Genomic DNA, 25,554 nt, shown 5'->3' on the forward strand with positions numbered 1-25,554 from the left:
GTGATAACCAAAATATACAATTATTTCTATAACATAAAAGGTTGAAGGAAAAAAAAAATCCTGGTGTATGGCATTTAACTGCTTCCATACAGGGCACTTTTACCCCCTTCCTGCCCAGGCCCATTTTCAGGTTTCAGCGCTCTCACACTTTAAATGACAATTGCGCGGTCATACAACATTGTACCCAAACTAAAATGTTATCATTTTCTTCACACAACTAGAGATTTCTTTTGGTGGTATTTAATCACTGCTGGGGTTTTTATTTTTTGCTAAATTAACAAAAAAAAACAACACCTTTTTCTTTGTTTCTGTTATTAAAGTTTGCAAATAAATAATTGTTCTTCATAACTTTAGGCCAAAATGTATTCTGCTACATGTCTTTGGTGAAAATAACCCAAATTAGTATTTATTATTTAGTCTGCAGGAAAGTTATAGAGTTCACAAACTATGGGATATATCTGAAAATTGATCAATCCTGAAGTACTGACGGCCAATCTAATTTCGTGAGGTCCAAGAATGTCAGAACAGTACAGATATCCCCCAAATGACCCCTTTTTGCAGATTAGACAGTCCGACGTACTTCATAAGAGGCATGGAGAGTTTTTTGAAGTTGTATTTTTTTTTTGTCAGAATTTTTCGGAAATGAAGAAATAAAAATGATTTTCACTATTTCTTTTTTTTTTTTTTTTTTTTACATACTGTCACCAGTGCAGTACAGCATCATCATATAACTGGCATGGCGGTTATCAGAGACACTGACTGGTGACAGTACGAAAAAAAAAAAGTATTTTTTTTTTTAATAATTTTTTATTAAATATTTTTCTTTTTTTAAGATTTTTTTTTTTCATATTTCACTATGACCAAAGTAGTATAATGTTACCATAGTAACATTGTACTACTTTGGGGAAGTGATCAGTATTTTTAAATTTTTTTTACACAATTTTCTTATAATAAAGAATTAATTTGCTATAAGCAAGCATTTACCTGAATGAAATCAATTTCATTCAGGGTTTTTTTTTTTTTTTTTTGTGCTTAACTGATTTGGCCACAGCTAATCACATGACACAGCATGGCTGTGACCATTCACAGCTAGCCACACTTGTATATGATGGATGGCATGAAAGGAAGCCATCCATTGTATACAACTGTCATGTGACCTGCTGTGATTGGTCACAGCAGGTCACATGGTACTGGCAACGGGGCTGGTACACAGATCTGTCATCGGCCGTGTCCGAGGTACACGGCCGGTGACAGATCGCGCTGCTGCACGGCTCTGTGGGCAGGAAAACTGCGCATGCCTGAAAGGATGCCATATGGCGTCCACCCAGAGGGACAAGCTGTTCGCCCAGCGCCTTTGTGCTATTGGCCTGGCGGGAACTGGTTAAAGGTGTGAACATTGGTGAATGCGTCATTCATTGTTTATAAATATACATCTACATCTGTTACTTTTTTTTTTTTTTTAAATATGCTTTTCTTTCTTTGACGTGAGCATTATTATTTTCTCAGGTGTTTTTTTTGGCTAGGCTACTTGGTGGAGCTTATATAAGCCAACTTAGAATTCAAATGTTTAATGAAACTTTCACTTTTCTACAAGTCTACATAATTACATAATTCCAGTTTATAGATGCTTCAAGGGGAAAGTTGCAGCATTAGGCTTTGTTTACACCTATGCAGGTGCGACAATGCTTGTGCATTTTTGCATGTCGCATTTAGTGCAGCCCATTAATTTCAGTTGGCTGTCCTAAATGCAAAAACTACACAAAAGAAGTGCATGACCCTTTTTTTTTTTTTTTTAAATTAAAATACTTTGTTACAAGGCATTTTTGAGCATGACTTAGCCCATGTGTTGGCAAGATATGTTGCTACCACTGTGCGCCTGTAAAAAGGCTACATGTTTACTGTTTTTGTTTTGTTTTTTTCAGAAAAGCGCGCAGTTTTGCACTCTTTTCTGCATTACAGATATGTGTTTTAATATTAAATGTACATTTGTGAAAAGTATCCACAACAAATCTTTCACCTACAGTGCCTTGAAAAAGTATTCATACCCCTATAAATTTTTTACATTTTGTTATGTTACAACTGAAAACGTTAATGTATTTTATTGAGATTTTATGTGATAGACCAACACAAAGTGGCAGATAATTGTGAAATGGAAGGAAAATTATAAATGGTTTTCAAATTTTTTTTACAAATAAATATCTGAAAAGTGTGGCATGCATTTGTATTCAGCCCCCCTGAATCAAAACTGTGTAGAACCACCTTTCACTGCAATTACAGTTTTTTGGGGAATGTTTTGCCCATTCTTTGAAAAATGGTTTAAGCTCTGTCAGATTGGATGGAGAGCGTCTGTGAACAATACATTTTCAAGCCTTGCCACAGATTCTCAGTTGGATTTAGGTCTGGACTTTGACTGGGCCATTCTAACACATGAATATGCTTTGATCTATACCATTCCATTGTAGCTCTGGCTGTATGTTTAGGGTCGTTGTCCTGCCGGAAGGTGAACCTCCACCCCAGTCTCAAGTCTTTTGCAGGCTCTAAAAGGCTTTTATAGACCATAATGGACTTTCTCTTGTTGTACAATGTTTTAAAACACAATAAATTGCAAATGCGCATGTTAGAGATGATATACATATGAAAGATGAAAAGCATAACTGAAGGCAAAACTTTACTTTTAATTTTGGATAGAGTGGGGAGGGATTAACCACTTGCCCCCCATAGTATTTATCCCCCTCATGACCAGGCCATTTTTTGCATTACATTGCTGCGTTACTTTAACTGGAAATTGTGTGGTCATGCAAAGCTGCACCCAAATGAATTTAGCATCCTTTTTTTTCCCCACAAATAGAGCTTTCTTTCAGTGGTATTTGATCGCCTATGCGGTTTTTATTTTTTGCGCTATAAAAAAGTCCAACACTTTTGAGAAAAAAAACAATATTTTTGACTTTTTGCTAATAAACATGTCCAGTAAAACAATTTTAAAAATCAAATTAAATTTAGGCCAAAATGTATTCTGCTACACGTCTTTGCTAAAAAAAAAAAAAAAAAATCCAAATATGTGTAAATTAATTGGTTTCCGTGAAATTATGGCGTTTAAAATTGTCGGTATATATACTGGGAATTTTTTTTTTAATTTTATTTCTACTAGTAATGGCGGCCATCAGCGACTTCTAGCGGGACTGCGGCGGGCATTCTGACACTGGGGGGAACTGCCATCCCCAGTGACACCAATACAGTGATCTCTGCTAATAAAACGCACTGGCACTGTACTAATGGCACTGGGCAAGAAGGGATTAACATCTGGGGCGATCAAAGGGTTAACTGTTTTGCATACTGGGCTGTGTTTGTGCTTCACTGTAAGCACACTGATTTGCATGGCTGTGCTATGCAGAGCCATGCAAAGCAGTGTTCAGGAGCTGACATGGGAAACTGTTTTGTTTACAAACAGTTTTCCCCACCCCCCTTCCTTGGAGATGCTTGGCAATCACCAGCTGACACCAGCAGGTGATTGACAGCCGAGGCCGTAAATGGCGGCGCAGGTAGGGCGTGCGCACCCCTTACCCGGAAATGCAAAATCACATATATATACGTGATTTTGCACACCCGTGCCACCCTGTAGCAATACTTCTGCTATAGGGTGGACAGGAAGAGGTTAAAGGGGAACTTCCCCACTTTATGCCCCCTCTCACCCCTCTTCTATATTTGCCACTTTTGGGGGGTGGGTACCTGGTTTTGACAAGTAGCCTCTCCTACTTCCAGTCAGATTGCTGCTGCAATCCACCTGAAGTTCTTCACTTAAAACCTTCTGGGGCATGTCACATGCCCCAATAGACTTTTCGATCATTCACAAAATGCAGTGCAGCTTGTGCATGTGCAATGGGGAGTTGGCTGTAATTCACTACAAAATCGCATAGTAAAAGCAAACCTTTTTTGAAGTTCTTGAACAACAATCTTCAAGTCATCAAATGTACTGATGAGACTTCAGGAACTGATCTTGCAGTGCACAGGGAGCCGTTGGAGCGGAGGATCAGATAAGAAAAACTGCTTTTCTTGTTCCCCTAGACCTAATTGAGCATTTAACCCTGTGGTTTTTTTTGGGGTTTTTTTTGTGCCATCTGTGCCCCATTGGGGAGATTTACCTTCACTTCCTGTCCCATAGCCAAAACAGGAAGTAAGAAAAACTCTGCAAATTAAGAGAATTTTTTGGGGACCGCCGGTCACTAGAACTAGTGTTTATTTGTCCTATTTACCATTATCATTGAAAGTGAAAGTGTCCCCAGAAAAGTATTAGAGTGTAAATCTCCTTAATGGGGGCACATACAGCAATACAAACTGACGAGCATTCTAATCCCCCTGCACTCTCTCCAAATTAAAAAAAAAATAGTTTTGCCTTTAGTTCTACTTTAACTTAGTGGTCTCCAAACTGTGGCCCAAGGGCCAAATGCCACCCTTTGCTTGCCTTTGGGCACTATTCCTCTCATTGATACAAGGCATTATTTCTCCTACTGATACCAATGGCTTCATTATTTCCACAAACACCAACAGTGGGGCATAATTCCTCTCACTGACAAACAGTGGGGCCATATTCCTTCCACTGGCACCAATGATGGGCCACGTCTGAACATTATTCCTCCCATTGACATCAAAGATGGAGCACTATTACACCCACTAATACCAACAATGGGGCGCTATTCTTCCCACTGATACCAACAATGTTGCACTATTCCTCCTACTGATACCAAGGATAGGGCACTATTCCTTCCACTGATACCAACAATGTTGCACTATTCCTCCTACTGACACCAAGGATAGGGCACTATTCCTTCCACTGACACCAACAATGGGGCATTATTCCTTTGACTGATACCAACAATGTTGCATTATTCCTTTGACTGATACCAACAATGGGGCACTATTCCTGCCACTGACACAAATGATGAGGTTCTACTCTTTCCACTGATATCAATGATGGGGCATTATTCCTCCTCCTTCTGACCACAAGTGCTATGTAGTGTTTTTTGCTCCCACTGAGCAACAATCCCGAGGCATTTTCTACACCCACTGACCATAGTGGGTCACTGGCCCTCCCAAAGTCTGAAGGACAGTACACTGGCCCTTTGTTTAAAGAGTTTGGAGACCCCTGCTTTAACTGACTGTCGAGTCTCACAAGCAGACATTACTATATATACCGTATTTTCCGGCGTATAAGACGACCCCCCTACTTTTCCTGTTAAAATATAGGGTTTGGGCTATACTCGCCGTATAAGACTACCCCCCTCTTCCAACCAATCACGGCAAGCAATGTACCAGTATTTTCTGTGCACACTGTGCACACTGCATACAAAGCCTGCTTGGATTGGGTGGGTCAGCTCTCCCTGCCTGCCCAGCCCTGCCGGTCTCCAAGATACCATAAATTGCACAGAACTGCCACAGACATTATAATATTAATAATTAATTACCGTATCTCATAGAAGTTAAGGGGACAAGGTCGGATGCAGCAGTACCATACCGGTACTTCCGAGCTGACGCTTCTGCACATGTCTTCGGCAGCAGTAGACGATCACTGATCGCCATTCCTCGCAGAACTGCATGAGACGTCGGATGCAGCCGTTCAGTGCTCGATTGATCGTGACTGAAACTGTGACATGCGCAGAATCACTGTGTATCCCTTCTCTGCATATCACAGTTTCAGTCAAGCTCAATCGAGCACTGCTGCATCCGACGTCTCATGCAGTTCTGCGAGCTATGGTGATCCGCGATCATCTACTGCTGCCGAAGACATGCGCAGTAGCGTCAACCCGGAAGTACGGTAAGGTTTCAGCACAGCACCCGGCGTATAAGACGACCCCCGACTTTGTAGACGATTTCCAGGGGTTAAAATGTCGTCTTATACGCCGGAAAATACGGTAATATATAGGACATTATAGGTAGTTGAACAGATACAGAAGAGAGCAGTCCTATCTCCCTCCATACTAACATTGGCCATATTCAATAGAATACTGCAGACTAGTAATAGGCCTCATTCACATGGGCACTGGGGTCGTTGTCAATTAACGGACGGTGTGTTTATGTGGCTTCAGCCAACAGGTGTTGTGTGCAGGCAGTCCATGCAAGTCGTTTTGTCCCAATTTGACAGGTGTGCCAGTGAGCGGCCCCGACGCACATTGCCTACCAGCACTACAACAGCTGATAACCTAGCTCAATCTCAGTACTGGGATTTAGTCATCTTTAAAGAGAAGGTGTTATTCATTATGCGTTAACATTATTTACAACTTCTTGCACCTAATCGCTGTGCACACATCGGGTCAATCTGTTTTAACTAGACCACTCATGTGGCATGATTTAGTAAAGACCAGAATGGTGTAACCATAACATAACTTGCTATACTCAGGTCTGTTTTGGCAGCCTAGATTACATGGTCTCTGGCAACCAATGGATACTGCGGAAAGTCTAGTTGCTTTCAATTTGCAGTCAGATAGGAAGATCAAAAGGTTACATGGATCATTAGAAGCATTACATAAAAACATTTGTAACACATTAGTGCACATTGATAAGATTTTTTACATAATCACATTCACATTTATATTTAAAAACATCAATGGACAGTAGAGGGTGTCACGATCGCCCAGTCGCCGCCACCAACATGCGACAATCGCACGACCGCGACTAACCGTAATACGTCACGCCCGCGGCGTCAGACCCCAGACCTTCTCACCAACTCGTGACCGAAGGACCGGCCGATCTAAAACCGCGGAGTGACGTGCGTAACAAGGCCCCACCCAGCTGCACCCTGCACAGGGTGTAATGAGCTACAATCGGTGCCTGAAGCCTGAATGCGCTTGTTACTGGGTCGGGTTAATTACACAACTAACCCTTTACTGCCACCACCAATTTAGTCGGAGACTGGGAAACTCCCGTTATCAAATATACACTATGATTGAAAAGTCGCCTGTCCAATACGGTCACCGCAGGCCAATTGGGCAGAGGATTAAACAAACACAGTAGCGTCTCTTCAAAGGCAGGAATTCGTGAATTGCAAGTAAGCGCTTAGAAACAGTTTAACACTTTCAGAAAGAAAGATTTATTACTAAAAGAGTCAAACAGGTGCAATAAAATATTTACAAAGAAAATGTAACTATATATATATATGCATATAAAGGTACAGCAAAGAGATAATAGGAAGGAAGTTAAAGAGTTAAGTTACTTGCCAATATGCCTTGGTTTGTAAGCAGATCCAAGTGCAGAGCAGGAAGGGTCTTTGATCTCCTCTGTTACGATGTTAAACTCAAGAGATGTGCTTTTCTTCTAGCTACCTCCAGACTTGCAGCCTGTCCTTTTAAAATCCCCCTGAGGGGGGGGCGCTCTGAGTCTGCCCAATACAATATTTTGGGCAGGAGGTCAGTGGACTCTCAACTAAAACTAACAGCTTCATACTCCATGATATGAAACATAGGTGACAGCTGACCTGAGGAATGTTCAATTAACTGCTGGTCACTTTTATGAGGTTCCAACTTCTTTCAAGTCCGGGAGAAGCTGCCTTATCTGTTTTATGTTGGGTGAGAAAGGTTACATTTTCGCAGACTACTGGCACCAAACCAGGGATGCCTTCACCTGTGTTGACCCCCCTCCATCTGTCACTCAGGAGATAACGTTTGCCTCTCAGGAAGGGAGGGGGTAGGGAATGAGGGCTGAGGAATACTTCCACTAAAAAGAAAAGAGAAAGGGGAACTGCGTGTCCAACTCTGATGGGCTAGTTTGCTACACCTCCCCCTCAGGTGGTTGCCAGGGAGGGAACTCCATGTTCCCTCCTGACGCAACCGACCTCTGTCCAGAGGTTCCTCTTGGGTCGTCCTGGTACCGCTGTACTCCGGGAGAACCGAATTCCGTCTGAACAGGAAGCCGTTCTCCCCAGCAACACTGCTGGGCCAACCAAGTGAGTGGTCACGGGTGGGTACCAGTCGGCTGTCGCTATCCGAATCCCGTGGCAACTGCCGGAGTGCCCACCTGTTCACAAAACACTTCGGCTCAGGGGTGTCATTTGCTAACCTATTAATATGTAGCTTCTTGTCGAGGTAGAGAAGGAGATTTCCCTCTCCTATCTTCTTCCTCAGGCGTAGGACTACATCTGGCCTGAAGGTAGTAGCGCCCGTGGGCACCGGAACCGGATAGGCGAATTCTGTACCTCGCCTCCCAGTGGTGTCCACAGGGACCTTCATCCAAGATGGACAGTCCTCATTACCGGCTAGCATCCAGGACCAGTTCCTCCAGTTTCCTGTCTGCTAGGTCAGTCACAGGTCCAGCTGAGCCATGATCGTCGCATCCAGGTGTCTTACTGTAGCCAGCTGCACCCATGACTGACGTAACCTGCTTTTTGGCCTGGGGAGCAGACCAGGCCTCAACTCAGACCTCTGGGGGTCTCTTCTTACCGGTGGGTTCCTAAACTGAACCACTGACATCCCCCTCTGACAGTTACCCTTCTCGACTGTCAGACTTGGCACGGGCGGTTGTTTCTGGACTAGTGACAGGGGCCCAAGTTGCTCTTCCCAGACAGGGCCGAACACCGCCAGGCCCCTCAAGTGGGCAACTGCACCCAGTTCCACTCCGCATTGCGGGCCATTCCTGACTGCTGGAGAGGCAGTCGGTGCATTCTCAACCCCAAGCCACAGGGGTAGTGAAGGCTGGCTCGTCTTGGGCTTGCTGGGTTAGAGATGGTGGCCCATCCTCCTTGCTCAGGTCCATGATGGCAGAACAGTAGGCACCTTCCGGATGCTCTATTACCTCATGGCTCCTGGGCATGGGGTGGGCCACAACCACAGGACTGGCGTTCAGTTTTCCAAGGTCCTCAGAAAGCCTGGTCATTGAGGGTTTTTGCAGTGAGCATGTAAATTGAACTTGCCTCTTCCTCAGAGCCACTGACTTGCTCTGAGGAAGAGGCAAGTCCTCGAAACGCGTCAGCCTTTTGGATGTCTAAACTCCCTATTGCGGACTGTTACTCAGCGCGGTGTTGATCCAGCTGTTCTTTTATGATGTGCCTTGACTATATTGTCGTTTGTGAGTACAACACCTACTTTATTATTTTTTATTAAACATTTTTTATGGTAATGCACTAGGCCTGTGCACCCTCTTTTTGTTCTTTCCCTATTCTTTAATCATTATGACTGGATTAAGTGCAGCTACTTCCAGGAGATTGGACACTGGCATAGATATCTCCCTATATAAATTCTCTCTCTCCCAGCTTGCCTCCACTTTTTGTTTGTGTTCTGAATTGATTAAACTCTTCTCTCTAATGAGAGAAGCTTACCTTCTTATATGGAGGAATTTTCCTAACCTTTCTTTCTGAGTATTGTTACTCCTAAAATATTTCTTTAGCCACCGTTGCTTTTCATGCAGCTTCCAGATCAATCGACTCCTCGGCAGAGCCTTGCCAGACTGTACCCAGACCCTGGGTTTGCCCAAATGTCAAACTTGTATATGTAATAAAGCATAATTTTTGGAAATTTTTCTGATTGTCACACTCTGTTCATAATGTAGCCACTTTCTCTGTGAATTTCTTTTCACAACCCCCCTTTTTTTATGTACCCAGACCCTGCCTGATGGAAGATGTAATGCTGCTTTACAATAGATCCTGATATGAGCATTCCCTTTTGGCACATAAAGCAATGCATGGAGTGAGCAACAGGGCGCTTTACAGGTCCAGGACTTTAGTCTGCCTGGTGTAGAGCCCATACTTGAAGTTCCCTGTACAGGAGAGCCTATCGTGGAGGGTGAAGTCAGGATGGGATTTGTTCCCTGTTTTATCCTGCATAATGAAGTGGTGAGCACAGAGCAAAAGTCTTTTAAACATTTAGCTCAGGGTGCCCTTGCCCAAAATTCCCCTTTGAGTTGCAATGAGGACCTCTGTCTACCCTCCTCGGTGCAGCTGCAGAAAACTAGGATGTCTGAGGTTCATTTTCAAATTTGGCGCCGTTTGGGCTCTCCTTTCACACCTAATGCAATGCTATTATGCCTGTGTGTATTCCTCAAGTGGGTCCTAGTGCACGTGCAGGAATGGGTGTTACTGCCCGAGCAGCCCAGCCTTTCTGCTCCTGTGCTGCCTCATTGCTGGACCATACTCTGTACTGTACATGAGTATTCCCGCAATACCTAGGTTTCTGTGGACTACAAGTGCTTGGCACCAAGGCAATTCTCCTAGCCCCTAGTGCCATCCTATGATGGTTGCCCCCACTCTGACTCCCTGTCTTCTTTTGCACATTTGGCTGGACCCCTCAGCCACATCAGCTTCCTCTTGTCATTCCAGAGAGGAATTTTTTTCGCCACAATGTTAGATTTCATGGGCAGAATTTGTGCCCTTATTGAGACCATAGATAGCCCCTTCGATCTCCCCTCCCTAATCAGTCTTTGATTCTTTCCTTAAGTCAAGAAAGTGCCTGAAAAGGAGGTGACAGTTGAGGAGTATCCTTTGATTTCGTATCAGGATGAAACACCTGCTACAAATATTTTTCCCGAGCTGTGTTTGGTGTTAGAGCAGCCACCGCTCACCCTATGGTGTCCAATATGGGACCTCTTAAATTCCCCAAACCAGCTAGACCTTCCTGGTCAACTCGCTGGTAAAGCCTGTGCTGTATGGAGTCTGACCTCACCCTAAGAAAATTTTTACTTCTCCAAAACCTTTTCATCCAGCAGTATTCTATTAAGGAATATTTCCTTAGAAATTGGGCTCTTTCTGTGGTGGAGCCTAACATTTCTTGCCCTAACAAAACCATTAAGGCTCCCACAGAGTACCATCTCATGCTCAAAGACTCTGTAGTCAAGAACTTAGGGGCCCTCCTTAAGGCTTTCTATTTGGCGGGCCCTGCCATGCAACCTTCGGTTGTGCACGTCAGTCTGTCAGATCATTGATGTCTGGGCTAAGCATACATGCCACCTCTGTCCCTAGTTAGTTTTACCTTTTACCTAAAGCATTACATGAATGGCTTGGCAGAAACATTTTGCCAAATGTCCAGGACAAGTCTCCTGTCTGTACTCAAGTGCAGGATTCTCAAGCTCATATGCTGGTCAGCTAAACCCCCATGCAAGACATACAATAAGTGGTTACCCTTTGAAGCAAACCCGTTTGGTCTCTCCTTTGGTAATCACATCAAGGAGATCACAGAAAAAGGCTTGTATAACATCTAGTAGATCTTTTACTTTGCAGGTTAGGAAGGGTTACTTTTGTCCCTCTCAGTCTTCCAATGCCAAGCCTAAGACAGGAGCATATTTTGTAAGAAGAGATGGCCCTCTAAGCCAGCCAAGGCAACTGCCAAGGCCTGATAACAGTGATGGGGTGCCCCTCCTCTTCCCAAGGTGGGGGGATTTTTCTGCCAGCCATTTGATCCCAGAAAATAACAGACTCCTAGGGTCCAAGTTTTGTTTGCAGTGGGTACAAACTAGAGTTTCACACTCTCCTCCCCTCTTTATGCTTTTCAACTGCTGCTCATGGTTGCTTTTGAGGCTGTACCGGTTTCACTCCAGAGCATTGCAACTCAACATTCTGGCTGCCTGAGGTAAACAGACTCAGTCCTTGGATAGCCACATGTGTCTGACCCCCAAATCCAGACTCTCCTTAGTGTGGTGGATTTCCAGCCTGAAACTGGAGAAAGGAAGCCCTTTCCTCCACAGTTGTAGAAGATTCTCACAATGGATGCCAGCCTGTCAGTCTGGAAAGCAGTCCTCAACACTTTAGTGGTGCAGGGGTTTTGGCCATCAGAGGAAGCTCACATTCTAATCAACATTCTGAAATAAAGGGCGATTCCGTTGTCCTGGACTCCTCTATTGCAAGATCACCCAGTGAGAACCCAGTCGAACAATGCCATGGAATGGCCTACATCAGTCATTAAGGAAGAGAAGAGAATCGCCAGAAGTCACACTGCTATTAAAGGGAAGCAGACATGGTCCTTTCTTGAGCAAACCTTGACGTTTCAGCCCTGTCCACCATTCACATCCCATGCATTGCAAATTGACATGTGGACTTTATAAGTTTTCATTGTCTGGATCCATGGGATTGGACTCTCAATTCAGAGTTCTTTCAATTCCTTTCTCACAGTTGGGAAATACTGATGTAGACCTGCTGGTGCCGAAATTCAACAACAAATTGGACAGGTTTGTTTCCAGATCCAGGGATCCTTGGGCCTTAGCAGCGGACACTCTGGAGCAGCAAAAATATTGATCAGATTGAACTGATCCCAAGGCATCACCAGATTCTCCCTCACCTACTTCACAGGATTGAGAATGAGGGCATTTCAGTGATATATTCATTGCACTAAATTAACCCAGGAGGACATGGTACTAAGATATGCTCAACCCCTGGCAAGCACTCCATGGGTTCCAGATTGATTGAACCTTCTTTCCAAAGGTCTATTCACCCTGCTTCTCAGTGGCTGGTTTTAACAACATGGCTGTTGAAGCCACTGTCCTGAAGGACAGGAGCCTTTCAGATTCAGTCATCCCTACCCTCTGAAGGTTAGGAAGTTGACTTCTTATACAGCCTACTATTGCACCTGGAAGACCTACTTTTCTTGGCGCAAGTGGAGGAACTTTCATCCTAGATAGAACAATGCAGGATGTATAACAGCCTTCCTTCAGTATAGTCCAACATTTGGCCTTAAATACTATTAGGGTTAATTCTTGTCCTTGGCCATTCTGTTTCAGAGGTGTCTGACCTCTTTTGTTAAGGCCTTTGTTCAGGGATTTCACATTTCTCCCCTTGTTCATTCCCTTGTGCCCCCATGGGGTCTCACTTTGTTTCTCCCCGTCTTTAAAAACCATCCATAGAACCTATTCGTGATAATTGTTTGTCTGACCTTAATAGTAAAGTGGCCTTTCTTGACCACCTCTGCAAGAAGAGTCTGAGTTGGCTACCTTATCCTGTAAGGAGCCTTTCTTATAGTTGCACAGGGACAAAATTGTGTTAAGGCCTAGGGCCTCCTTTTGTCCCCAAGGTGGTCTTTAACTTTCACTTTAATTAGAATATTTACCTTTTTCCTTTTTGTCTTACTCTGAAAAATCTTAGGGAAATGTCTCTCCACTGTCTGGTTGTGGTGCACGCTGTGAGAGTTTACCTCTCAGCTTGAGCTGCCTTTAAGAAATTGGATTTCCCCTTTGTGTTTCCTGAGTGTTCATGCAAGGCTTTTCCTTTCTATCACTACACCATTGCGAGGTGGTTCAGACAAGTACCATTGGAGTCTGCAGTGTAAAGGATAGGGTTTCTCCCTTCCCTGTTAAAGCATTCACTACCAGATCTGTTAGTGGTTCTTGGGTTTTTCAACATCAGGTTTCTGTTTCTCAGGTTTTCAGGGCTGCTATCTGGACTTCTGTTCACTAGTTAAGTTTTGCCAGGTGGATGTTCATGCCTCCTCTGGTGCTAGTTTTGGAAGTAAGGTGCTGCGAGCTGCTCTGAGTCTGTTTGGCCTTGATCTTTTTATTATGTGGGACTTGTTTGCAGTGTTGCCCACTTCTCATTTTGACTGCGTTTGGAATGTCCCAGTCATGTCATTAAAGAGCCTACACTGTACGACTAGCAAAATGAGATTTTTGAGTTACCAATAAAAGTCTTTTTCCTGGAGTACAGGACCCAGGAAACTCCTGTCTGTTCTTATGATCTCCCTATTACTAGCTACAAAACTGAAGCTAGTTGGGTGTGAAGGTTCACATACAGTAGGTGGATGACTCTGCAGTTTTTCTTTTTCCAATCACCTCAAGGTAGCTGCACATAACCCAGTCATTATGTTTAAAGAAAGTGTATCACGTACTGTACTTCAGGAAATTAATTTTACTGGTAACTCAAAAATCCCATTTTTTATTTTTTTTTTCATGGCACAAAATACACATATCTTAGATATCTAACGGGCAGGGCCCTCTGATTCCCGTTGTACCAAATCGTATTGTAACTGTAATGTCTGCTTTCATTTTGTAAAGCACTGCGCAAACTGGTGCCAGATAGCGCCCATATAATATTATTAATAATCTTTGTGATAACTTTGCGATATGTGCATTATTGTGCAATTGCCATAAATGGGCCTCCTTGTTGCACATGTGCAGAAAGTGTGTTAAAGGATACGTTTTTTTTTTTTTTTTTTTGTGCCCCCCCCCCCTTCTTTTTTTTTTTTTTTTTTTTTACTTCTTTTGTGCCCCTTACTGTGTTTCCTTCATTTCACAGCAGGCAGTAGAAGGAAATCTCTCCTAAATTATGAGAAATTCCCTTTTCGGTAGTTGTACACTTTTGAATTTCTTTTTGCCTTACTGTATGTCCCAGTGACAATGGTCACCAGGACAGAGAATGAATCTTTCCAGTGGTGAACACAGCAATAAATACCTGATGATAATTTTAACCTTTACTTACTCTATCCAAAAAAAGGCAATAGATACTTTAAATATAGTATGAAAGAGAAAATAGACAATGGGTCTTCCCTAATTTGCTGTTTGAGGGTCAGGTGGGAGGTAGTTCTGTGGACCAAGGGAAACCATTCACAAACATGTGATCCTAAATACAAGGATACACCTGCCTAAATTTCCTTTTGTTTGGAATTAGTTTGTCACAGCTGCTTAGTGGTAAGGGAGCTTCCTAAAGAAATATACCTATTTAGCTAGCTTGGAAAAAATGGTACGTTCCCTTTAAATGGCTGTAATGTAGTGGTGTTCCTTGAACTTGGTCTCAAGCAACTGTTTGAACACTGCAGTGCAGGAGCTTCTTAAAGCTGAGCTCCAGGATACTAAAACAGTACCCTTGCAGTGGGTTTGCCCCGGCATTGCAAGGGTTAAATGCCTATTAAGTCTAGGGGTGGTGGAATAAGCTGTAATATTTCCCTCATTCTCCCCAGGGAGGCCCCACTGCAAAATGTATCTTTTGCTGCGGCCTGGAATAGGGCTGGTGTGCTTGACAAATTCATTTTATAAACATAACCTTTATGGCTTGTAAGTGATTGTTGCTAAACCATGCTTGGGTTGGATGCTAAATCTCCCTAGAGTGATTTACTGGATTCTAAGAGGAGTTTAGCAGCCAGACAGGTAATCATAACTTTCCAAATTTGCATTTTGCTTGAAGTTATGGTAAAGTAGTTCTATATACCATGGCCGTCCTATATATTCTTACGAGTGAAGCTTTATTTACCATGGCCATTATGTTTTCTCTCAACCTTAGTACATTTCTAGCCCTACTATAAAGATCTTTAAAACTGACATATATTTTTCCATGATGCTCCCAAGAGAAACTTTTTTATAGTCTGCCATCAAAGTAAGCATGGTGTTTCTTTCAGATAGAGCAATTAATTTGTGCTCTCTTTGTCGTCAGTACATTGTGTGGGACTGCAGCGGAGAGCTGACTGAGATACATCCCTACATTGCTGATTATGACAGGCTTTTCAGTCTCAGAACCTTAAGGCGCCAATAAACCTGTAATAGCCATTGCTAAATTCAGCCGAATATGGTTGATTCCAACATATGTGTTCTGTTAACATGCCTACTACAATTCTGTAGTAGGACCTCTAACATCTATCCTATGGCTATCAGCAGTTTTTCTATTTTCTTCAGAAGACCAGGCAGTGAAGAGTTTAAATATACTTTCAGGATTCATAGTACCAGATAGATACAATTGTCTGTACACCTATAAAAAAATTAAAGATCCCTTTTTCAAGTAGAGAAGAAATTACAGTGACAGGATGATTTACATAATTTTCTATTAGTAGTGTTGTATATCAGCTTCTTGTGTTTTTTTTTTTTGTTTTTTTTTTGTTTTTTTTCGTTTTTTTTTTGGTTTTTTTTGTTTGTTTTTTGTTTTTTTCCCCAGATGACAATTTTAAATCAAAATTCTCTTTTACTTTTTATTTGAATTTATAACCACATTCGAACACAGCTTGACAGCTAGTGCTGAAGTTTGCTTGCTTGTTTCCCAGGGGTTTCTATTGGTTAGTAAGGCATCCCATCATCAGCAAGAGGGAGCAGTGTGGCTCTAACATTGCAAGGAAATGTTGAAGCTTTGCCGAGTAAGAACTGACCAGCATTTAGGCAGCGAAGGCACTGAAAACCTTTGTAGTAATGTGCAGGTATATCTTTGTGCCTGCTCTTCATGCCAGTCACTTTAATACGACTCACCACCCATCTGTCCCTTATGGTGTAAAATGCTAAATATTTACTGTAAGTCTGATTTAAAGTGTAGCTGTACTGTCTTCCTCCTCTATAAACTAGGATCAAAATGCTAAAGTGGCAATTTTCAAAGCAAGTTCCCCAGGAGCTCTGAAATCCAGGGTGCATTGATATGCAAATACAGACTTTTACTCATGAGTCCATACCTACTGTACCTTTTCACCCAGTTACCCCCAAACCCTTAAATTTGGTCACTTAGGTTGCCCATCACAGTAAGCGGTCCATTTTGTGTCGAGGTGGTGGGGCAGGTGGGGTACAACAATTTGCAGAGCCATTCTGATAGTTCCTGTTTTAAAAGCACAATAGCTCTGAGCCATTTATCCAGCTTGTATATGCTGTTTTGAGCAATTTAATACTTATCACTGCAAGTTTTGGAATCCCATTTTTTTTTTTTTTTTGGTGGGGGGGGGGGATTGTGATGGAAATTCTGACATTTAAATGTATTTTATTTTAAGAAAGTATACATGCTTTCTTTGTAAATGTTGTGAACAGAATACTGAATAGATATCAATAACTGAGTACAATAATGCAAATATTAAAAGGCAAGACTAATGCCAATGACACAAGTTCTTTTAAGACTGTTTCCTTGGAGATGATGATTAATAGAAGAATAACAACTGCCAGTGTGAAATGTATTTTAAGAGTAAAACAGATTTTCTTAGAAACAGAAAATTCATGGACTCTAGCCACTATATTAAGCCCCTTTTAATATCCTAAATTCATAAGGATCGAGGGGTGTTTATTTCCCATATACAGGCAGAGGACAACAACTGAAGAAACTATCGATGTGCTAGATGTGCTTACTAAGAGGAATGCGGTAGCTGTCCAGACCTCTTAGTCTAGATGCCAAAAAAGTGTTTTCTATAAGATACATAGTATGACCGTGATGTTGCTATAGTGGGATTTTAAAATTGCTAAAGTGATTACATCCAAATACAGTATTCTTTCAGTCACCAAATGTCACTCAAGCTTGTAACATCTTTCAATATTCTCACCAATTTGGTACCAAACCAGTTACCTGAAGTCATTCTGCCCAAAACTTTTGAAATTTATTTACAGCTTCCCTTTGCTGAAAGTTCAGCTGCTCTGATTTCAAATTCAGGCTGACTGCCCATTTTTCCACTGATGGTGGATGTGCACTTTTGTGCAATCAATTTTCTAGCAAGTGTTCTATTAAGCCTTATTTTCTTATTAACTTGTATAAATCCTCCAGATGTCCCGAAATACACATCTATTTTATAGAACATATGCAATATAGAATAAGGCCTCGTTCACACCATACGTGCAGGAAAACTGATGTAAACTGATGTCTCTGCAAGTGAACTCTGCGTGTCCGTTTTCATCAGTTTTCATGCGTGCTTCAATGAGTTCATACACTGAAAAAATCTGTATGTGATACCAGTGTTGTGATGTGAACAGGGCACATAGAGTACAATTGATTTTGTTGTGCCCATGCAGAAAAACTGACCTCTCTGCACCATGGTGTGGACGAACCCTTAATGTTAAACAACATCTTTCTAATATTTTGCCAACATATTGCATCCCCAGATCATATAAATTAAAATCTCCTGGGACCTGTGCACATAAAGTACAATCAAGAAAATCTTGAAGGCCTGCTTTATAAAGGAAAAGTATAGTAAAGTATAAAAGTAAAGTATACATCTTGTGGGCAATAAATAACTCAGTTACTCTCTGAGAGACTGATGTCGAGACAAAGAGACCCTAATATTTCTAACCATTTCTAACCATATTGGACACAGTAATAAGCCCCAGCATTGGTGTCAGTGGGTGAAATACTAATCCCCTAGATTGGTGTCAGTGGACGCAATACTAAGCCCCTGCATTGATATCAGTGGACTCAGTAATAAGCCCCAGCATTGGTATTAGTAGATGCAGTAATAACTCCCAACATTGGTGACAATGGACAGAATAATAAGCCCCAGAATTGATGTCAGTGGTCACATCAGTAAACCCAAGTATTATTGCCAATAATAAGCCCCACCATTGGTGTCAGTACTATTATTGGTGTCCCCCAAATTAGTAGTCATTGGCAGTTAAAGTTAACACCCCTTCCTGCATTGATGGTTACTGGCAGTGAAACTACCCCCCTCCCTTCCCGCATTGGTATTCAGTGGCTGTGAAAGTTAACCCCCATAATCTCCTCCATTGCAGTTCATGGAAATAAAGTTTAACCCCAATCCTCCTTACCTGATCACACTGCACCGCCTTGTCTTCGTCTCTCCCCTGGCTGGGACTTTGCTTGTACTGTGGGCAGAGATAACTCTGCCCAGACTACAGTCTCTCTCTTTCAGTGTCTGATGCTGGAACATAGAACATGTTCCAGCACCTGGCTGTCACTCTGCTTAGTATATGATGCCCTACAGCCCACGGGCGGCATGCAGAGCCCACAAGCTGCGAGAGCACCAGCGATATAGAGGGTAAGCTTAATGCCTTTTTTGTTTTTAGATGTAGTCTGGGGTTTTTCCCCTATATTTTATTTCTAAAAATATTTTGAGGCATCTAGATTATCTTCATAAGATTGCCAGCTATAGACAAAGAAAGTTTATGCCATGAATAACACTGTTCCAGAAATTTGCCAAAAAGTGAGTCCAGACCAGCCGAGATCTGAGCCATCTATGGCTAGCAATATTCTAAATATGAAACAATCCGAAAAAATAACCTAAGATAGAAATTGTAGTGTAACATTTCTCCAATGCTATTTCCCCCAACACCCAAAACTGGTAAAGTTACATGTTATAAATAATTACATAGTTATTTGTCTGGGTATGTCCTCTTAGGGCTCATTCCCAAGGGCGGATTCCACCGAGCGGATCTGCCTGCTCACCGAGGGATCTGTCTGCTGATCAACGCTGAGAAGGCAGATGATAGGTCTGTGTCCACTCCACCTGTGCAGAGTGGATACAGACACAGCCCACTGTTCTCTATGGGGTGGTCGGATGTACACGGTCCGCCTGTTCATTTACATCTGACTGTCATTCTATCCGCTAGATCAGGGGTAGGCAACCTTTGAGAGGTAGAGATCTACCTGAACAACATGAAAGAGATCAAAGATCATCAGGGTTCAGCACCATTTAAAAAAAAAAAAAAAGTAGTGATACCTAACTAAATAGTAAGGAAAATGTAGAATGGCATGGGAGGGAAGGCATGGGGGGAAGAGAACACTGCTGGAGGAGGTTAAGGGGGGCCAGAGGTCACTGCTATGAGGGAAAGGGGGGCAGAGGACATTGCTGGGAGTGGGTGGAGAAGGGGGCCAAATGTCACTGCTATGGTGGAAAGGGGGGGCAGAGGACACTGCCGTGGGGAGGGGGAGGTGATATGAAGGGAGGTAGAGGACAATGATATAGGGGTGGCCCTGCCCATAGCAGTATCCTCTGAACATCACCCCCCCCAGTAGTGTCCTCTGCCCCCCCTTTCCCCCATAGCAGTGACCTCTGGCCCCCTTCCCCCAGCAATGTTTTTTGCACCCCTTTTCACCAGCCTCCTCCGCTGCTGCGGTCATCCTCAGTGCTCAACAGAGAGCGGGAGTCAGCACAGCTCAGGACGAAGGGTGGGAGGAGGAGCTAACCAAATGAACTTTTCATATTAACCCACAGGTGATTGGTTGCTAGGTCAGTCCTAGCAACCAATTACTAGGCTGTTAATATGAAAAGTTTCCTGTTTTGAGGGGTCATCTCATTGTTGCCCATCTAGTGCACCTGTTGTTAATTTCAATGACACCAAAACAGCTGAAACTGATTAACCCCCTCTGCTACTTAACTAACCAGATCAATATCCCAGGAGTTTAATTGACTTGATGCTATATTCTGATTAAAAAGCCTTCCTTGAATTTTTTTGAGCAGTCTATTTTTCTCTCTTGGGTGTATTATATACCAAGTAACTATTAATCCAACTTCTGCATTAACTTGTCTAAAGAAAAAAAACAGGAGATTGCATCCCAGGAGGGAGATGCCTATCCAATTCAGACATTGTTACCTTGTTGAATAACATTGTTCCCTATAAACAATAGCAGCTCCTCAATCTCAGTTTTTTAGGGCCAACGAATTAAGCAAAACTATTGAACACAAATTTTCACATATGAAAATTATATACAAAAATTATAATGTAAAATTATAATGTAAAAATAACATAATACCCCATTGACAACAATAGATGCTCATGTTCAGTATTAAAAGGACAAGAGGGAAAGCCAAATAAACCCCAACACTCAAATCTTCCCCCAGGAACATTGATTATAGTCTGTGTGTATGGACACATAGGATAACATGCTGGGGAGTTTACTGACTGTAGAAAAAACCGTCAAAAGCCAAAAACAGCCGCTGTAAAAACGTCCACCGTGCATGAGGACTTAGTGGTTCTAGTACCTATGGATCTTTTAAAAATGATCTATAGAATCTATGGATTACTAAGTGCTTCCTTTGTTATTGGTAAATCTTTATACATTTTCTCCTTTTGACACAACTGGTATTTACACATCCAAAGAATGATAGAAGGTGGCATACATATTATTACAAACAGAAATAGAAAATTCAATCTATTCTGCTAAACTCTGGTCATGTGCTTGACATTCTTGCCTGTAATGCTTGTCACTGGACTGCAATTACTATTGTTTGTTTTCCCTTTAGTGTGCCATGTTTTCCATAAGTGGTTTGAATTACTGCCGATTGTTATTGAATTGGCCAAAATTTGAGCCATGGATGACTCCGTTGGCACCACCCAGCTTGACGTGCTTTATTGTAAATATTAAAGGATCTGGGTGAAAAATGATTGGCCTGAACAGCGACTGCTTGCTATCAGATGCAGTTACTGTTCCAGTATTCAGGCAGCAGCTGGTGACAAGGACTGCCTATACAAATACCCAGTAGTGCTGATTCCCCCAGGCGGAACAAGAGAAAACAAAGCGTGAAAAGCTTGCCTTAATTTATATAAGTGGTCTTTAAACAGTTGCTTTGTTGCTATCTGTGGCCATCAGTAATGTTCTGTATCTCATGGAAACTTGAAAGCACTTGCTTAGAGAAGTTTCTCAAACAACAAACTGTATACACAGTTGAATTGTTTAAATTGATGAAAGATTTGTTATTCTAATCCTCTGGTTTTGTGAATCATATCCTATGGCTACACTGAATAGCCATCCAGTGACACCTCTGTATCCTGTTTCACTTTTGCAGCTTCTTGTGCCTCCTCTCCACCTCCCGTCTGCTCAGTGAGCAAGGAATCAGCTTCATAACTTGTGTCCGTTGAGCAGGTGGATGAGGTAGGAAGGTGTAACACTGAAAAAATGACCAGTGGCTCATTTTATCAATAGCTATTGTTATAATTAGTCATCGTTCGTGTCACTTGTTATAGCTGAATTTGGATTACCATATGAAAAAATAGTGGATCTCTGCTTTCTTATCCAGGGATGGAGCAAGCAGAAAATAATCAAAGTGACTTGATGAACTAAGCCAAGATCAATTTAAAGTATAGCTGAAGGCAAAACCTTTTTAGTTTTGAGTAGAATGGATAGGGATTAGAACACTTGTTGGGATTATTGCTATCTGTGCCCCCATTCACCCTGTTGATTTGGTCCTGTTTACTGTTATCAACGAAAGGAAAAGTGAAAGAATATCCCAAATTGTGAGTGGTCACTGGAACAGGAATAGAGCAGAAATCGTCCAGTGTGGACACTGCTGACTACCAGGATTTCCCTCACTTTGGAGAGGACTTCTCTCATTTCCTGTTGTGACTATGGGACAATAAATGAAGAAAAATCTTTCAATGAGATACAAATGGCAAAAAAAACCAGACCGTATTTAAAACCCTCCTTATCCAAAAAAATGTTTTGTCTTTAGTTCTACTTTAAAGACACTGTTTAGAAAAATAATACAGTGGTACCTCTTTCTACTTTTGGCTATATACCCTTTCATCTGTATACAATTGTCCTCAAAAGTGGCTCTGAACAAAAGTTTACATACCCTGGAATATTTGGTTTTGTTACAGGCACACAAGGTGACACAAATAGGCTAACATAGCAATTAAAGGTAAATTTCCCACATCTTTGGCTTTTTAAATTGCAGTTAGTGTCTATGTATAAATAGTCAATGAGTTTGTTAGCTTTCATGTAGATATACTGAGCAGGCTAGATACTGAGCCATGGGGAGCAGAAAAGATCTGTCAAAAGACCTGTGTAACAAGGTAATGGAACTTTATGAAGATGGAAAAGGATATAAAAAGATATCCAAAGCCATGAATATGCCAGTCAGTACTGTTCAATCACTTATAAAGAAGTGGAACTTGCTAGAAGAATTGTTTCGGATACAAAGAAAATCCCTCTGGTAACTTCAAAAGAAAAACAGGCTGCTCTGGAAAAAGAGGGTGTGGTTGTTTCAAGGAGCAGAATACAATGACACTTGAACAAAAATCAGCTGCATGGTCGAGCTGCCAGAAAGAAGCCTTTAATGCGCCAATGCCACACAAAACCCTAGTTACAATATGCACAACACCTTAATACGCCTCACCAGGCTTTTTTTGAGTCATTGGCACAGTAAAGGCTTCTTTCTGGCAACTCTACCATGCAGCTTATTTTTGTTCAAGTATCGTCACAGTGTGCTCCTTGAAACAGCCACACCATCTTTTTCCAGAGCAGCCTGTATTTTTCCTGAGGCTACTTGTGTTTTTTTCTTTGTATCCTGAACAATTCTTCTGGCAGTTGTGACCAAACATTCCAGGGTGTGTAAATTTTTGATTAGAGCCATTTGGGTGATTTCTGTTATCATTCTGATTTAAAAAGGAGCCAAACAACTACGTGATATGTGGCTTCATATGATCACTATCCCTATATAAAAAACCGTTTCAATATCAATGCCAATATTTAATGATTTCTGCCAGGGTATGGAAACTTTTGAGCATAAGTGTAACTGCACACATACCAATCTCGCCTAAGGTAGACCTAAACCTAATCACAATAATTCCATATAAACTGAAGTTCTTCTGTAGAAAACGGCAAGCAGACAGGCTTTTATTGCAGAAAAGACATGCAATAAAATGCCCGACTGCCTACTCATTGTCTTCTCCAGTGCTGTAAACTGAGCTGAGCATGCGAAGCTCAGCTTACAGGGCTGGGGCTGGTCTCTGTGTGCTGTGATGACGGCCACTTGTGCATTCATAGGACGTCATCCCAGCGCTGGCAAATAAAGACAGCCAAAGTTTGGCACACAGGAGAAGGTGCCAGCGAGGAACTGTTGGAAAGGTTGGAATATTAACCCCTTTAGTTCCGTCTTAGCACATTAGTGTAATTTTAAAAATAATTTTCAAACTATTAAAATCTGCAGCTTTCATTAAAATAATGAGTGATGATCATGGTATGAATGGCCTTGTTTAAGTACTTAAGTTATAGGGTGCAAAGGTTCTGTCCTTGCCCACCAAATGTGATTCTGCATTGTCCCCTACAAGTGGCCGTGCCAACAAACATTGTGCTAACATGGTCCACTGTTTTCAGGAAGCCATCTCGGAACAATGACATGCAGCCAATGCTGAAGCAAGAACATGTACACAGAGGATGGCTGAAGGAGACCAGAATTACTGACATGCAAAAAAAGTTTTAAAAAAGGGAGAAAAGTATTTTTTTTTATAAAAAATGGCAATTGTTTAAGTCTTCATGCATACTGGACATTTCTACAGCTGCTGTTTTTGGCTTTTGACATTTTTTCTACAGCTAGTAAACCCCCCAGCATGTTATCCTATGTGTCCATGCACACATAAACTGTAATCAAAGTTTTTTTGGTTGTAAAACAAACCCAGAACTAGTGGGTTTCTAGAGACGTTTTTTAGATGTAAAAATGCTCTAATGCTGTAAAATGCGGTATATTGCGGCAAACCAGCATTTTTTTAATTTTTTTTATAAAAAAAAAATCTTTTTTGGACAAAAAAACCTCTAACATTCACCGGTAAACGCTAATACAAAAATGCTGAAAAACTCACTGACTTTACACAGCTAACGTTACTAGCATTATTAAAACGTCCAGCGTGCATAGAGCCTAATACACAGTGCATTAGCATACTAAATATCCTTTTCTTTGATTCCTGTCTCATTCTAAACTATTCAGCCATCAATATAGCCATTGACAAACACTTGCAAATATATAGGTTCTCTAATCTGTTTATTATATCAAACTGTGCAACCTGTACTGTGTAACCATTATTTTCATTGTCTTTGTCTTCCAGTACGCAATGTTTTTATCCCTGGTGTTCCTGGCTGAACTGATTGCTGGAATCTCAGGCTTTGTGTTCCGGCATGAAGTAAGTGGAAAAGACATTTTTATTTGTTTTTGTATGTCAATATATAGAACAATCTTAGATGCGCTCTCTCTTATTAATAATACATTCAGGCTGCAAATTGGCTTTTTCCTGCTTGTGATGGTCAAATGTACCCCACACTTGAATATAGTAGTACACCAGCAAACCACAGTAAATAATTGCAGTTGTATGGCTTGTTGATTTATCTCTCTTCTTTCCGCAGCCAAGCTCAGGAAAAGTGCTAGTTAAAGCTGAGCAGTCACTTAAGAAATTAGACTTTGACCAGCGTCCAATGCACTTTGTAACTGGAAAATGTCAATAATTTTTGTCGCTCTCCACAGACTGCTTGCCAAAAAAACTGGGTGATGTTGTGATGCTACAGACACATACAGCTTTTGTAAATAGTAAATGTTTTTCACATAGTGTTCACAGATATGTCATAAGAATATGTCAGAGTATGTGAGAACAAGGGATGAGCTATAGGTTTGGGTCAAGTTCGACTCAAACCCAACCTCTTTGCAGTTTGGTAAATGGGCGAACAATCTGGCCATATTTCTGATGTAGCTGGAAGCCTGTCATATAGGAGTGGTAGCACTGTCGTGGCAGGTCCCCACCACCTTGTGTTTGTAAACAAGCTTGTGGGGGTCCTGGATGACATCATTGACCAAATATTGTCATGACTATTTAGTCAATGAGGTCACCCATGATCTCCACCACTTTGTTTATTTCCTGCAGTATCAGGAATCTGTCAACACTGTCACTCATTGATTGTTGTGGATCTACATTGCTGGATAGCACGGTTGACGTTGGATTTTCATCAGGATCATTGTCTATTACCCCTTACTCAATCACCAGTAGAGATGGATATCTGGGGGCTATTTGTTCTAAAGGGGCTTCCAGATTACAAGAATTCCCCCTTTCTCACGCAGACCCCTGCATTTTTTGGGGGGACAGGATTTGCAAATGAGGATCATGTAAGGCAGACTTTTTCAGCCAGGATGCCCAGGCACCCTGGGTTGCCTTAAAGTTTCTTCAGGGTTGCCTTGGAAAAATGTCCAGAAATTGTATGCCTATCTGGACAAAGGC

At 41.8% G+C, this 25,554-nt stretch overlaps 1 protein-coding gene across 1 annotated transcript in view; it reads left to right on the forward strand.

The window, feature by feature from the left end:
* TSPAN7 (tetraspanin 7) overlaps positions 1 to 25,554 on the forward strand; it is a 229,683-nt gene that overhangs the window by 166,892 nt on the left and 37,237 nt on the right. Inside the window, exon 3 of the mRNA XM_089673916.1 lies at positions 24,397 to 24,471. Within this exon, the coding sequence (XP_089530042.1) occupies positions 24,397 to 24,471 (75 nt within the window). The remainder of the gene's footprint in view (positions 1 to 24,396; positions 24,472 to 25,554) is intronic.

This window comes from Staurois parvus, unplaced genomic scaffold (assembly GCF_062004578.1).
Source record: "Staurois parvus isolate SC_StPar_1 unplaced genomic scaffold, SC_StPar_1.0 ptg000145l, whole genome shotgun sequence".
Classification (NCBI taxonomy): Eukaryota; Metazoa; Chordata; class Amphibia; order Anura; family Ranidae; genus Staurois; species Staurois parvus.